General features: G+C 59.1%; 1 protein-coding gene across 1 annotated transcript in view; it reads left to right on the forward strand.

Moving 5' to 3' along the window:
- The first annotated feature begins 1,012 nt into the window (after positions 1–1,012).
- The window catches only part of SLC9A3R2 (SLC9A3 regulator 2), a 32,838-nt gene continuing 18,259 nt past the window's right edge, over positions 1,013–15,591 (forward strand). The window contains exons 1-2 of the mRNA XM_027656814.1: positions 1,013–1,301; positions 5,287–5,544. Of these exons, the coding sequence (XP_027512615.1) occupies positions 1,092–1,301; positions 5,287–5,544 (468 nt within the window). The 5' untranslated portion in view covers positions 1,013–1,091. The remainder of the gene's footprint in view (positions 1,302–5,286; positions 5,545–15,591) is intronic.

Raw genomic sequence — 15,591 nt, forward strand, 5'->3', positions numbered from 1 at the left:
TTTCCAGCATAGACTCTCCAACCATCTTTTTGGTTCAAGAGTCTTTCTTTTGAAGAGTGACTTTATGTATGACTGCAGCGGAGGCAGAGTTTTTTTAAGCAAACCACAGATTAAAAGTGAATCAATATTCTTTTCTGGAGTCTTTTATTTACAGCCTCCAGCTGGCTGCAGTGTTTGCTTCAGCTCTATAAAATCTGGTAGGAAAGCTGTTGAGGAAGGAGAAACACCGCAGAGGAAGGCCAGGAAACCTGTGGCAAAGGAATGTGACGTGCAATGCCAACACTGTGATAGGCAATCTGCCTCATGTCCTCCTTGTAACAGATTTCAAAGAAATGAAGACCAGGAATGCAAAAAGGTGGAGATGGGGATCTCCATGTTTCACCAAAACAAGCTCAATCCGGGTGAAACCTGGATGGCCTCTCCAAGGGGCACCTGGGATGTAGTGTGAACCTTTTCCCACCAGGAATCATCAAATCCTGGAATGGTTTGGATTGGAAGAGACCTTCAAACCATCCAGTCTCACCCCCTGCCATGGGCAGGGACACCTTCCACTAGCCCAGGTTGCTCCAAGCCCCATCCAGCCTGGCCTTGGACACTTGAAGGGATGGAGCAGCCACAGCTGCTCTGGGCAACCCGACCACGGGATCCAACCATATGGCTCATTTGCTGGAAGGATTTTGGCCCCGGGGTTCCATCAGCCACATTGGTGTCGGTGCCGGTGCCAGTTCTGGTGCCGATGCTGATGTCGGTGCCGATGCCTGTCCCAGTCCCGGTCCCGGTCCCGGTTTCGCCCGCCCCGTCCCGTCCCTCGCTGCGGCTCCGCCCCGTCCCCTCCCGGCCCGTCCCCATCCCCGCCCGCCGCGCTCCCGGTGCCGCGGGGCAGCGCAGCATGGCCGAGCTGCGCATCGCCCCGGCCCCGGCTCCTGCCCCGGCTCCTGCCCCGCTCCCAGCGCCGGCCGCAGCTCCAGCTCCAGCTCCGGCCCCGTCCCCGGTCCCGACCCCGACCCGCCCCTCCGCGCCCGCCCCGGGCCGCCCATAAAAGCGGCCCCGCGCCCGCCCGCCCTCCCGCCGCCGCCGCTCCGCCGCCGGCCATGGCCAAGGACCAGCTGAAGCCGCGGCTGTGCCGAATGCTGAAGGGGGAGAGCGGCTACGGCTTCCACCTGCACGGCGAGAAGGGCAAGAGCGGCCAGTTCATCCGCAAAGTGGAGCCCGGCTCGCCCGCCGAGGCCGCGGGGCTGCGCGCCGGGGACCGCGTCGTGGAGGTGAACGGGCTCAACGTGGAGCAGGAGACACATCACCAGGTGAGGGCAGGGCCCGGGACGGGCGGGGGGACAGCGGGGACGGGCGGGGGGGGACAACGGGGGCAGCCACCGCGGCACCCCGGGCTGAGCACCCCGGCTCCGGCCGCCCCGCCGGCTCGGCTCTGCCCGGCTCCAGCCTCCCCGCAGAGGGCTAAAGGGGTGTTTTCACCCAAAATGTCTCTGCCGGAGCACTTCTGGTCTGGGCAATGCTGGTGGGTGCAGAGATGGGGTGAGTGACCCCCCGGATCCCGTCCAGGGTTCCGGGGCTTTGTGTGCCCCGGGACGGTCGGTTCCCGTGCGGACAGTGGGCGGTGCGGTGTCTCCCTGCTGGGGACGGGCTGCTGTAATCGTGTCAAGGTGGGAAAGCCGAAGGTGTTTGGGGCTGGGCAGGGCTCCGCCGCGTTATGCAATCTGTGGTGGAAAGGAATGGGGAGACCCGGGCTTTATTTCCGGCTCTGCTGTGGGTTTTCTTGGCTGCTTTTGGCGAGCTGGCTCCTGCTTGTGCGGCCCGGAGCGTACGGGGATGCCTTAAAATCTCCTGATAAAGCTCTGCAGATGTTGAGCAGTTTTGCTGGCCGGAGTGTGATAGGGCTCGGAGGGGAGCCATGGCTGTTCCTGCCCACGGCCGTGGCTGGGGGGGTCCAAGGGAGCTGTTTCTCAGCTCTCCAACAGAAGCTGTTTCAGGCCGTGTCATTTTCTGCTTACAAAACCGAAACTTGTATTTGTCAAACAGTTTCGTCTAAACAAACAAGCAACGAGGTTCAAGCAGCTCCAGTCCCGCGGACACTCGGAGCCTGGCAGGGGCACAGTTTGCCTCGTGGCTCGTGGGGCTCTGCGGGGTTTAGTGCTTTAGTAACTCAAAACACATGGTGAGCCCTGCTGCCAGCGCTGCATTGGGGCAGAGCAGGGATGTGCCTCGGCACTGCAGAGTTTTGGGGGGTTGTGGCTTCCCAGGCTTCACCCACCAGGTGTGGATGTTGATGTGCTGAAGGTGAGGCTGAGCCTCCAGTAAAGCCTCATGGACTCCTTTCTGTGAGCTTGGTGGGTTTTGGTGGCTAATTGAGCTTGTTTTGATGATCTGAGCCAGCTGTGTGAAAGTTAATGTTTGTCCTGAATGTGATTTCAAACCCCTTGAAGGAGGATCCCCATCTTTGATCTGGCTGGGCAGGAAGGAGAGCTGTGTTCCTGTGGCGCCTTGGAAGCCATCAGAACTCCCTGCTGGAGCTGGGCTGCTGGGGATGGGCGATAGCAGGGACAGCAGCTGTGCCTTTGAAACTTGCTGGGGCTGCCCAGTAGGTTGAGTGAAATGGGAGAAATGTCTTTCTTCCATTTTTTTGCTGCTGGAGGCCGGATGGAGCCCTGGCGTTTGCAGAGGCAGGAGGGAGCCCTGGTGCTTGTGGATGCAGGATGGAGCTCTGGCACTCACTCCCCACTGCAGAGCAGTGATTGGGAGGGGGTGCCTCATCCAGGGTGTTGAAGAGCTCGGTGCTGTGCTGTGCTCCTGCTGCTCTAGCATTGGGACCTATGAGCATGCAAGTGGTGGGAGCAGGAGCAGCCTGGGAATTGCCCTTTCTGCTGCCTCAATACCATAAGAACGTCTTCCTTCCCCCATATCTACCCAGCACTGATGGACCATGGGAAGGGTGATGCTCTGCTGGGTCACACACCAGCTCCTGCCGATGGGTTGGAGCAGCTGGTTCACTGTGGCTTCTCCTTGTGCTCCTCCTTCCCCAACCTTGAACAAGTAACACTTCTCCGTGTGCATCGGGACAGAGCCCGCAGCAAACAAGGCCTTGCTGTTTGGGTGTAACTGTGTTTCCAGCTGAAGCTGGCAGCATTTGTGTCTTTGTTCTCTGTTTTTTCCTGGCCTTACCCAAGGAGCGAAGGCAGAACGTGTTCTCAGGGCATTTCATGTCTTGGATGCAAAACTGCATCCTGGCTCCCGGGTTCCTCGCCCTGTTGGCAGTGCGGGCACGGGGCAGAGCTGTGGCTCCTGCCCTCCTGCTGTGCCTGGAGCAAGGAAAGCCTCCCGGTCCCTGTGGAGCCTGGCACCATGGAACAGGGCACAGGCACCCCTTTTGGAGCTGCTCCCAGTGGCATCGTGAGTCCCCTTCCTGGGCGGCTGTTGTTTGGCAAGGGTGGAAGGGCCCCGGCCGGCTCTGCCGGGCTGGTGCTGGTGTCGCCAGGGGTGAAAGTCTGTTTGGGTGGAGCTGCGGAAATCATGGGGCTGGGACCGGTGCTGAGAAGGTCCCGAGGCACCAGATGCTCAGGGGAGGCTGTGGTGTCTCCAGAAGCGCCGTGGGCTCGGGGCTGTGAGCATGGCTCGGAAGCGGGTACGGTGCTGGGCGGGACCTTGTCGGGGCCTCGCTGCTGCTTTGCCTCCCACCTCACTGCTCTGTCCCCAGAGAGACTTGCTGCCTTGGGGGGCTCGTCACAGAAAGCCCCTTCTGCTCGTGGCGAGGGGCTGTTCTGTGCCGCTCTCCATCCCTGCCTGGCTCAGGGGGACTCGGGAAACGCTTGCTCCATCTGCTCCGGCGCTGCTCTCGCCGTGGCTGTTGGGGAACTCGGTGCTGGGTGATCCTGGCACCGCTCCCCGCTGGGTTGGGACCCTTCTGTGGTGCCTCTGAGTGTCGTTGGGGTCTGTGGGGCAGCTGTGATTCCCTGCCTGGAGCATCCAAACTGTGGGGTCTGGAGATCATCGCTGTGCAGGACCAGTGCGTTCCCCATCTGTGTCACTGCTGCCGCGTGTTGGCTGCTGCTGCCAGGTCCCCTCTGGGAGAAGTGTCCCTGCACAGGCATTGCCAGTGTCAGCAGCACCGTCTGATGTCAGGTGTAAATGGATCTGAATGGGAGCAGATGGATTTTCTGGGGCCTGACGGATCAGCACGGTTCGGGCTGGTTACGGGTGGGAGCCCCGGGCACGACCACCCGGCCCGGCACACGGAGACGGAGCTGCAGTGGGTGGCTTGGTTCAGGACAAGCAGCCTTGTCTGCAGCCTATAAATTTCTTGGGGGTTGGTTTCTTTTCCTCCTTTGCAGATCCGGGCTCTGTTGACCTTCAGTGGTGCTCGCAGGGAGTAAATAAACGCTGGCTAATTGCGCATTAGGCTCGTTTGTCGCTCTAACCTTGGCGGTTGTGGCGTGTCTGGCTGGTGTGACCTAGATCAGAGCAGGGGCCCTGCAAGGAGCCCAGTGTTGCTTTTGGGGGGTGCCCAGCATGTGTGAGGTGTTCAGGGCCACCCCGTGGCTGCGGGTGGTGGCCAAACAGCACTGCCAACAATACGACCCCTCCTCCTCCTCGGATGAAGGCCTGTGCAGGGAGGGGGTGCCCTCAGTGGCTGCCAGCAGAGAGTCTGGAAGTGGTTTCCCTTTGCCCTGCTCCTGTGGATGTCCTGGATTTGCCCTGTTTCCATCTCAGCCCATGCTGGTGGGATCTACCCCCCTGCCTGGCTGTGGGATCAGCTCCTCCTGGCTCTCCTCACCACGCTGGCACCACAAGTACCTGTTGGAGCCTCTGCCAGTCACTGATCTGTTCGAAGGAGCCAGGCAGAGCAGGACAGTGTCCCCATTCAATATGCCTGGAGCTGGATCATGGTGGGGATGGGCCCATGTCCTGCTCCCAGCACTGTCTTCCCTTATCTCTGCTGGTCCCTAGCACCGATGGGGGATGGATGCATGGATTGGGCTGTTTCCTTCCTAAAACCACCCAGGGGCGGGGTGGGTGATCTCTGCTGTTGTGTGGCTGCAGGGAACGGGCTGAAAGAGCCACCACCATCATCACCCAGGGCTGCAGGCTCCGTCCTGGGTGTCTCCCAAAGCCCTGCTCAGCCCTTCTCCCCCATCGGTGATGGCTGGAAGTGACAGCAAACCTTCACCCAGACCGGAGCTGCAGGAGAGTGGGGGAGAGCTGATGGCCCTTGGGTCCAGCTCCTGCCACCCCCGAGAGTTCCCTGTGTTCCTGCTCAGCTGTCCCTCTCCTTCCCAGGTCGTGCAGCGCATCAAAGCCGTGGAGACGGAGACGCGCCTGCTGGTGGTGGACAAGGAGACGGACGAGTACCTGTGCAGCCTGCGCCTGACCTGCACCGAGGACATGGTGCACAACGGGATCCTGCTCAGCTCCAACGTCTCGCCCTCCAAGGCCCTGGGCAGCGACAACGGGGAGGTCTGGAAGCCGCAGCTGGATCTGAGCGGGGGCAGCCTCCAAAGGCATTCCCACAGCTTCTCCTCGCACGGCAGCAGGAAGGTGAGGGCGGGGTGGGGCAGGGGTGGGGAGTGGGGTGTGAGCCCCCCTGGGAGCACCTTCCTCTGTGAGCACGGCTTGTCCTGTTGGAGTAAAACCTCCTGTGTGTGGCTGTAGGCTCGGGGACCTCGCTGTGTCCCGAGCTGCACTTTGGACTCCTTTGCTCTTGCTCCAGGCAGTGTTGGCTGCTGGGGGCTGCACGGCTCCCTCCCCTTGAGTGCCCCCCGAGGGTGTCCCTGGGTTGTCAGCCCTGGGGATCAGTGACCCCGCAGTGCCTCAGCCGAGGTTGGTGTCCCAGCCTGGACCTTTCCTGGCCCCGGGACAGGCAGCTCAGAGCAGGGACATGGCAAAGCTGCAGCTCTGAATGAGCTTCTCTCCCCTCCATTATTTGCAGGAGGGAGGGAACATCTGGGACAAGCATATTCTCAGCTTTTTGCTGAAATAGGAAGGAAATTAACTCTTTTTAAGTGGCCTGGGTCTGGACTGTGCCTTTTATTGGTAAACTCCTTTCCAAAGGGGAAAGAATTCGGGATGGAAAATGTCCAGTTTCCACGGCTGCCGGGGCTGGCGGGGACGGCGCAGGGTTGTGCTCTACAGATAGCAGGGCTGGCTCCAGGCTGCCCCTGCTCCAGGTGGGAATGTGACAGGAGCCATGTGGGCGTTGCACAGCCAAGCCAGTGACTCTGGCACTGCTCCACAGCCATCTGTCCCCTTCCCTTCCGTGTCCCTGCGCTGTCCCCTCCCGTGCTCACTGCTCTGTGCTGCCACTGGTGCTCAATGGCCTCCTCATGGAGCTGCCATGGGTGTCCCCCTCCTCCTCCTCATCTTCCTCCTCCTCCCTGGGGGCCTTGCAGGGGCTGCCTGGTCTCTGTCCCCTCAGAGTGGGGCTGGGGGCTGAGTGCTGGCCCCATTGGGCTGCTGGGAGGAGATCAGTGGGAAAGTCAGGAAAGCATCATGTCCTTGGGAGCCCTCCATGGAGAAATCCCCCTGTGCAGATAAGGGGTGATGCTGGTGTGAGGTGTGAGCATCCCAGTGATAATGAGGGGCTCTCACCCTCTGGTTCTTCCCTCTGGAGCTGTTTGGGATCTTGCAGAGGAGGGTTACCCTTCCCTGACAGGGCAGGATTGGAGGCAGTATTTGATTTTTTTGTATTTATTGCATCATTTGAAGCTGTTGGAAGGTCTGTGTGATGATGATGGGTGTGTTTCCCCGGGGGGGTTGGTGCACCCCTGGGATGGCTGACATTCCCAAGGTGGGGGTTTGCTGTGCATGGTTGGGGGTGGCTTTCCAAACTGGGGATTTCCTCTCCTGTCTCTGTTTCGTGTGCTGGTCGGGATCCAAGAGTGTGTTCTGACGGGAAGTCAGGCCAGGGGAACAGGACGGTCCCTTCCGGCCTTTGGGTTTTGGCTCCTCCAAGGAGAGGGTGGGACAGGGAGAGCTGAGCAGGGCTGGGTGTGAGTGGGGAGAAACCCCCATGTCCCCATCAGAGGGACTGGGGGCTTGGTGGGGGCTTTGCCTGGGCATTCAGTGCTTGATGTGCCAGAGACAGAGCTGATTTTGGTGTAGCCTGAGCTGGACAAAGGGAACTGACTCTGGGAATGACGTCCCCTGTGTGGGGTTGGGGACGGGCTGCTGAGCATGTCGGGCACTCACAGAGCCTTGGGTCAGCAGCTGGTTTGCTCCTGCCTTGGCAGCCCTCAGGAGAGCTGGGTCCTGCCAGCTCCCCTGGCCAAGGTCACTTGTCCGTGCTGGAGTGTGTGACCCCGGTGTGAGGTCAGGGGTGGCCGGAGCAGCAGGAGCTGACCCTGCTCCCGTGCCATGCAGTCCTGCTCGCTTCAAGGTGGTAAAACCTGCTCCAGGCTCTTGGTCTGGGGGACATGTCCCTCTTTCTGTGTCCCAAAGCAGCTGGAGACCAGGGGATGGTGGACATAGGGTGGCTGACTCCAGTTTCTGCCGTGCTCATCCCCCCAGTGCTGTCCCTCCATGGGGCAGTTTGAGCCCCATCCTACTCCTGCAGATCACAGGCACTGGGATGTGCAGCTCCTGAGTGTAGGAGGACTTTAGGAGATTTCAGCCCCTGCAGTGGGGCTGTGGCAGCTGGAATTTGTCCCCAGCCAGATTTAGGGCTTTTGTGAGCTGCCCTGGAGGTGTTTAGTGAAGGAGGAGAAAAGGCAGCTCCCTCCCCCCTGCAGACCTGTGGCCCCAGCCTGCCCCTGTGGGAACCCGGCCGATGCTCCAGGGAGCTGCATTTTTGTGAGCACATTTGTTTATATAAAGGCTGGAGTTTTCCTGGATTTGGGGCCGGGTTGTTCAGGGCAGCCCGAAGCAAGGAGCAACTGAAACAAAAAGAGGAGGGAAGTCTGGCACCCAGGATGGCTGGCAGGGTGGGCAGCGGGGGGTGATGGAGCAGGGAGGATGGGCACAGCCCTGCCAGCCCCCCCATGCTGTCCCAGACTGATTTCCCAAGAGGGGTGACCCCCCAAGCTCTGCTGTGGGTGGGGAGGTCACTGTGCACCTCAGCAGGGACCTGGTGCCCAGGACCTCGTGCTCCAGGAACCCGGTGATGCCATGAATAATTCAGCACCTATTTCCAATCCTGCTACCTACCCTGGGCGGGCACAGGTTGGCAGGGCTGGCAGCCAGTGACTGCCCCTGTCACAGCTCTGCTGTCCCCAGCACCACTTGTGCCCTGCATGGCTGTGGTGGCACAGAGAGCTGGGGCTGCCTTGCCCTGTCCCTGCTGTGCCCATACCTGTGTCTGCTGGCCTGGGAGGGGTTTGGGGTTTACTTGCTCGCTGTCTGCCCCATGCTGTGTCCCCTGGCAGGGCACATATCCCCATGCCATGTACTCCCCTGTCCCCAACGTGTTCTTGTATCCACTGGGCTGTTTCCCACTTTTCAGGGGGCTGCTCTGCCCTGACAGGCTCCAGCACCCCTGGCAGGTCCAGGGATGGGGAGCAGGGGGGTCCCAGAATGGCAGGGGCTGCTTTGGGTGCCTGGTGTGAGCTGCTTTAATGGCAAAGGTGCCTTTGGGCAGCGGTGGCTGTTAATGAAATGCTAAATGTACAAGGCAGGCGAGCTGCAGGGCTGGCACTGGGCGGTGCTGCCAGCGTTCACCTGGGTGCTGCTGCTCACTCCAGAGGTGCCCATGGTGGGCAGGGGTCATGGCCCAGGGCTGGCAGCACCTTCACAGGCAGCTGTGGCTCCTCTGTCCCATTCCCACTGTGCACTGGGCGGGATGTGCCATCACTGGGACCCCCGTTAGGGCCCACAGGCTGTGTGAGACGCATTTGGGGTGTCCTTGGGACTTGCTGCCTCGCTGCTTTCTCCAGGTGTGTTTACAGGAGAAATAAGAACAACAGCAAAGCCACCAAAAGGCACTTGGGGTCATGCAATTCCCTCCATCGCTGCTCTGGTCTCGCCAAATTGGGCTGCGGGGGGTGGGTGTGCAGAGGGACCTTCACAACCTTTACAAAGGATAAACTTCTCCAGAGTTTATCCTTTGGAGAACAAGCCCACGTCTTGTAGCTGCTGGATTTAAGCCTGTTGAGTCTGGGAATTTTAATGGAGGGGAATTTACAGCTGGTTGTTGATTGTCCCCTGCTCAGGGAGGGATGGTGTCACCTTGGGATTGCTACTGGCAGGAATGGGTGTCCCTCAGGTGCCACGGGGTTGTGGCAGCTCCTGTGTGCCCTGGCCTGATGTGCCTGGGGACAGACATGTTGCTCTCTGCAGGACGGTGACCAGGTGCCTGTTGGGACCAGGTGTGGGGCCAGCACTGACGTTGGGGCTGTAAATATTTACTCTTTTCTTTGGGTCAGGAATAAGAACTTTTCTCTGATGCAAATAAACCCCTGGTGTTGTGATATCTCCTGCCGGAGCACTGGAAGGGGGAGTAACTCGGGACAGATGTTTTTGGAGTGCTTTGCCAGCTCAGTTGAGGCCCAAAATTTAGGGCTTGTAGAATAACCACAAAGATGTAATAAAACCAAACATGAGCAGAAATGTCTGCAGCAATTATGCAATTTAAAAAAAATAAATAAATAAGTGAGGGGATGGTTTGAATTAAAGCACTTCCCTGCAGCATCCTGTACTCCCCGTGGCAGGCTCAGACCTGCGGGAGGGGGTGATGGGGAGGATGGCAAAGCTTATCCCTGGCACAGCCTGGGTGAGGTTCCTGCTGTGGGGAAACCCTCCGGCATGGAGCCCAGGGCCCTGTGGCTGTGTCCCTGTGGCGTTCCCTGCCCTTCCCACAGCAGCTATTCCTGTGGAATCTGAGGGTCTGGATGGGCAGAGCTGAAGGAAAGCTGTGTGTGTGCCTGTCAGGGCAGGGATGTGTCACTGTGAGCTCTGCCTTTCTCTGCTTGAAAAGGAACTCTGCAAACTGTTTCTGCCCCCGCGGTGTGGAGCTGCTCCGGGTGCTGTTCCCAACTGAGGACATGGGGTGGGATGGGTGTGGAAGGGAAGATGCCTGTGGGGAGCTGGGGGCAGGACAGTGGGGCTGGAGACCCCCTGCCTCCCCCCAAAGAATGGCACTGCAGTGGGCACTCGTGGAGGGGTGTTTTATATGGGAACTCAGCTAAGGAGCAGCAGAGGGATCCCTTGGATCTGGGGTTGTGCTTCAATCCCAAACACAGGGCAGCAGCTGGGCTGAGCCTGGGGAAGCCGGCGCTGACCCTGCTGCATTATTGATGGTGCCGGGCTCTGGCATCGTGTGTCACGGGGCTGGGCTGGGGGTGGGCTCTGGAGCAGCTCCAGCTCAGCACCTCGGGAATGGAGCTTGGGGCGTGTGGCAGCCAGAGAAGCTTTGGCTTGGGATGAGCAGCGTGTGCTGGGCATCACCACAGCACTTGGAGGAGGCGCTGGCAGGGATCTGAGCCTTGTCCTGCTGGATACAATCCAGGTTCAAGACGAGACACCCACGGGGTTGTGAGGTGGATAAACCAGTGTGTTGCTTGGCAGGGTCAGCCCTGGCTTCCCACCCTGCAGGTCCCGCACGCTCGCATCCTCCCGGTGCTGTGGGAAGGGGTTTTGGATGCAAAGCACTTCCTTTTGTGTGGACTGTGGCTGTGTCCCATCCCCCAAATGCTCTGGAGCCGTGGGTGGGCTGTGGGGATGGGATGGGGCTGAGCAGGCGTCCCCAGCCACAGCTCGCCCGTGCAGGCTCAGTGGGGGCAGTGGGTCCGGGGAAGGGGCTGCTCTGGGGGTTATTTTCGTGCCGGGGCAGCGCAGGAAGCCCCTCCCGGGGAGGAGAGCATCCACCCCGCGGCAGAAACTTCCTCCACCGGGATATTTTTAGTGAAACACAAAGCGGGTGGGAGGCAAGAGGCAGATTAGCATCGGGAGGAGCTGTGCCCTGCCAAGAGCCTTTGTTCCCGGAGCCACACGCTCCCAAGGGACACCCGGTCCTTTGAGGGGGCAGTGGGGTCACCCCCGGGACCCCCTCATCCCTGGGAGGGGGCAGGAGCGGGTGGGGTGTTGATCCCAACCCAGTGCCCGGCTGCAGGAGGGGATGCTGCTGACACAGAGATGCTGTGTGTGGTCCAGCCAGTGCTGATCCCTTCTGCATCCCCGAGTAATCAAAAACTTTCCCTCAAAACGATTGGAAAACTGATATTAAGTGGGAGCTGTTGGAAGTGCATCTCACTCCGGCCCCCTCTGCCCGCAGGGATTGGCTCCAGCAACCTTGTTCAATAACAGCCCCGCTCACGAGTGGGCTCCTCGCCAGCTGCCGATGGTTCTGTTCAATAGGAGGACTATTAAATGGTTTCAAATAAATTAAAAATCTTCTGGCAGCGCCAGGACCTTCCTCGTGTGCCCTGGCAGCTGCACAGAGCCCCTGCTGTGCCTCCCCTCCATCCCTTGGAGCTTCTCCAGCCTGGTCGGGCTCGTGGTCTTGTCGTGGTGGAGGAAACCTTAAAACAATATTGGGTTTGGGTTTTCTTTTTGGATTCCCTCTTTATTCCCAAGACCCAAGTGAGTTGTGGAGGAGGGGACACGCTGCACATTCCCAGCTGTTTAGCCAGGGCTGTCCCAGTGCTGCTGTGCAGTGTGGCTGGATAAATCATCTCCAGGAGTTTGATCCTAGCCCCGGTGGTGCTGCAGGTCAGGATGAATCCCACCTCCTCCTGCCCAGCCCCTGGATGTGGGGCTGCTCCCACCTGGATAAAAGGTGCTGGAGTTTCCGTATTGCTTGTGGACAATGGGAGTAAAGTGTGGTGGAGGGGACCAGGGCTTCCAGCTGCTGACCAGGTACACCTGACTTCCAAACAAGGTTTGAAAGAGCTCCTTTTAATCCATGAACCACCATCTGCCCACAGCCCTGACGTGTGGCATCATCTTTGTGAGCTTTGTTCCTGCCCTCTGGGAGACCAAGGCTGTGAGGTGGAAGGATGTGACCACTGTGAAGAGCTCAGAGTGGAAATGAAGGTCTGTTTTGAGCTGGGTTTGTCTCTAGATACGGAGATTTTAACAGGCAGTGGTGTTGGGAGACTTCAGGTTGGGATATGAGAGAGAAAAAGTCAAACTTGTAATCAGTAAGGGGTTTTTCCAAATCCACAGGTTTATTCCTTTAAATAAGGAATTAAACCCCAAGTTGTTGACATAATTATTTCTGGCAAGATCTATATTGTAATTTAATTTCATTACAGCTTTTGCCTGGCCCCCTGAGTGTTTTGGTTCCGTTGCTGCGTTCAGGCCATATCCAGACCTGGGGCTGGATTTTGTTGGCTCAGTGTATCTCTTTTCCCACTAAAGTTTTGCAAGAGTTTGTTTCCAGGTACAATAAGATGGTGGTGGATGTTTAGTAGTGGTGAGTGTGTGAAAGCCAAAGTGAAAAGTAGCTTTACGAGCAAGGGGAAGGTAAGAAGGATCATTCCCTGTAGGTGCTGGTGCTGAAGAAGTGTGAGGGGCTGCTCTCTCGACACAGAATCCTGGAATGGTTTGGGTTGGAAGGGACCTTAGAGCTCATCCAGTCCCACCCCTGCCATGGGCAGGGACACCTTCCACTAGCCCAGGTTGCTCCAAGCCCTGTCCAACCTGGCCTTGGACACTTCCAGGGATGGGGCAGCCACAGCTTCTCTGGGCAACCTGTACCAGGGCCTCCCCACCCTCCCAGGGAAGAATTCCTTCCCAGTATCCCATCTAACCCTGCCCTCTGGCAGTGGGAAACCATTCTCCCTTGTCCTGTCCCTCCATCCCATGTCCCAAGTCCCTGTTCAGCTCTCCTGGAGCCCCTTTAGGCACTGGAAGGGGCTCTCAGGTCTCCCTAAAGCCTTCTCTTCTCCAGGCTGCACGAGTTGGACTGCCTGGCAGTGAGATTTCCCTTGGGAGAGTCTCCCATGTGGTGCCAGGGATGTTTGAGGAAGGATTAGGACAGGGATCAGCAGTGAGTGGGTGTCCCAATGCCATCCTGGGCCCCTCCATCACCATCTGCTGGAAGTGGGGTCGCTGCCTCCACAGCCAGAGCCCCGCTGCTCACCCGGCACTGTGTGATTGAACCCTCTTATGGAATTACAGGGACTAATCCCGTTAAAGACACGAGCAGCACAAAAGGTGGTGGGAGGGCTAATCCCTCTGCTCCAGCCTTGGCGGGCTGAGCTCCCACCCCCAGGAATGAGGCTGTACCTCCGGCTGGACCGGCATTCCCTGGGGAATGGTGCTCTGCCCTGGGACAGGGCTCCAGGGGCTCTTCCCGGTTCCTGACAGCTCCTGCCTCACCATGGCCAGCACAGGACTAGCTCTCACTCATGCTGGGCTTGCAGTCCCTCATGAGCAGCCAGAGGCCACCCCAGGTAAATCAGTTAATTCTGGCCTTGGGGTTGTTCATGGTTAGCAGGATTTAATTAAGACAAGCCCTAATTAGTTCTAAGCGGGTGAGTAGTCAGTCGGCTTTGCCTGGAAGAGTTCCCTGCTCTTGTCTGGCAGCTGTGAACAAGCACAGGGCTCCGCTGGCATTGGGGGCTGGAATGGGGTACGTGGGAGACCCTGTATTGTGCTGGAATGTGGGCATAAAAATCACCTTGAAGAGTCTGACGGGGTTTTGCCCAGCGCCCAAATCTATCTTTTGGTTTTGCAAGCACCGTTCCAGGGCTGTTCCTGCTTTCCCATGGCTTTCTGCTCCCTGTCAGCCCTTCCCGTGGGCATGGATTGCCCCGAGCTCACAGCTGGCACTGGGCTGTGCCTGGCACCACACACCCACCCCGGGTTTATCAGCCGGAGCAGGCAGAGCCCGGCGCTGCCTCCGGGGTTATCACAGGAGATCCTCCCGTGCTGCCCTGGGGACACACCGTGTCCCCCAAACCCCCTTATCTGCCCCAGCCCTCCTGGGCTGGAGATAAGCACCAACCCCTCTCCTGGGAGCAGCAGCTGGAGGTACTTGGCTCCCAGGCAAGGGGCATCTTCTGTGGCCGCCTCGTTTTTTAAGGAACTGGGTTTGAAATGTGTCGTTTTCGGAGCTGAGCATCCCAGTGGGATGAGCCGTGGTGTTCCCTGATTGCGTCAGGCCTCGGTTTGGTCCCGTGTTTCCTGGCAGTGTCGTGGGATGGAGCCGGTGCCAGCGTTGTGCAATGAGGCTGTGGCAGCAGAACTGAGTTTTGGAGGGGGAGGTCGAGGAGAGCCCCAGCAGAGCCAGAGGCTTTGGGTGCTGTGTCCAGGTCAGCAGATTTTGTGCAAAGGCTTTGGCTTGTGGGTTTTTGGGAGAAGGGAGTAGTTTGTGTGTCAGGCTGAGGGCTGGGACCAAGGCTCCTCGCCCCTCCTGCTTTTTTGGAAAATTGCACCCCTGGATGTTTTATTGCAGGATTTCTAAAGACAAAAGGCCTTACATTTGGTTGACCCCGAGCACGGGTGCCACAGCGCTGGCTTTGCTCTCGGTACAAGGAATGCAGAGGATGTTTGGAGCCCTCCCCCTGCCCCATTTCCTCCAGCGAGCTGTGCTGCCCAGCCAAGACAAATATTGGGAGTAAACTATTGAACTTCCCTGGTCCCAGCACTCACAGAGCAGCGCCTGTTCTCCCCCTTCCTGGGCAGGGGCCGGGCTGAGGGGGTGCAGATGTGTCCTGCTCCTGCCCCGTGTCCACTGCGCCCCTCGCTCCAAGGTGGGCTCGGTGGCAGAGCAGGAGGAGAGAACCAGCCCCAAAGGGACAGTGCAGTGGCTTGTGCCATCCTTCCCACCCTGCATGTGCCTTATTGGGCTCTGCAAGGCTGAGTGTAGCACCCATGACCTCTTCCTCCAGGGTGGGGGGACCAGGAGCTGTGTTCTCCCTGGCCCGTGGTGCAGAGGTTTTCCCCATTCTGTGTTTGATGTCTCGACTAACAGCCGGCTTCCTGCAGGGCAGTGAGATTGCACCCCATCCCCAAAAATCAGGCTTTCAGGGCAGGTTCTCTGTGGGTCTGAGCAGTTGGTGTTGGTCCTGGTGGGCTCTGGGGTTGGGTACATGGTCCTGTGATGGTGCCCCCAAGTCCTACAACCTTGGCACGGGTGAAAGCCAGGACTTCAGAGCCTGAGCAACCTCAGCCCATGGGAAAATACCTTTCCCTGTGAGCCCCACCTGTAACAGGGTGCAGAGTGTTCTCAGGGGTGGGAGGGTGCTCCCCACAGTGCCCAGTGCATGGCATGAGCCCCCACCACCTCCGGGGGGATTTCCCTCGGCATCCCCGGTGCCCAGCGAGTGCCGTGGGAGCACAAAGCTGAAGGACTGGATTCCTGCTCGTGACCGGGGTCACTGAAGGCAAGGAATGGGGCCAGCACGGACGAGTGTTTGGTGATTGCTCAAGGCTTGGCCTGGAGGCAGCAGGGGAGTCCAAAGGGCAGGTGGTGGTGCCCAGCTCTGGCACAGCCCCTGGCTGGGAGCGATGGGGAACTCGGGTGTGGGGTCTACCCTGACCTGGAGGCTCTGTCTAGGATCCATCACCTGTCCTTGGAGCAGTGCTGAGGACATGGACATGTGCTGTTGTGTCTGTGTTTTGGGGTGTTGTGGAGCTGGACAGGGGATGTGAGCTCCCTGTGGAGGGAGGGAGCTCTGTGGGATCAGGGAAGCTCATTCCCAGCAT

Source organism: Corapipo altera, unplaced genomic scaffold (assembly GCF_003945725.1).
Source record: "Corapipo altera isolate COAL_440 unplaced genomic scaffold, ASM394572v1 104, whole genome shotgun sequence".
NCBI classification, from domain to species: domain Eukaryota; kingdom Metazoa; phylum Chordata; class Aves; order Passeriformes; family Pipridae; genus Corapipo; species Corapipo altera.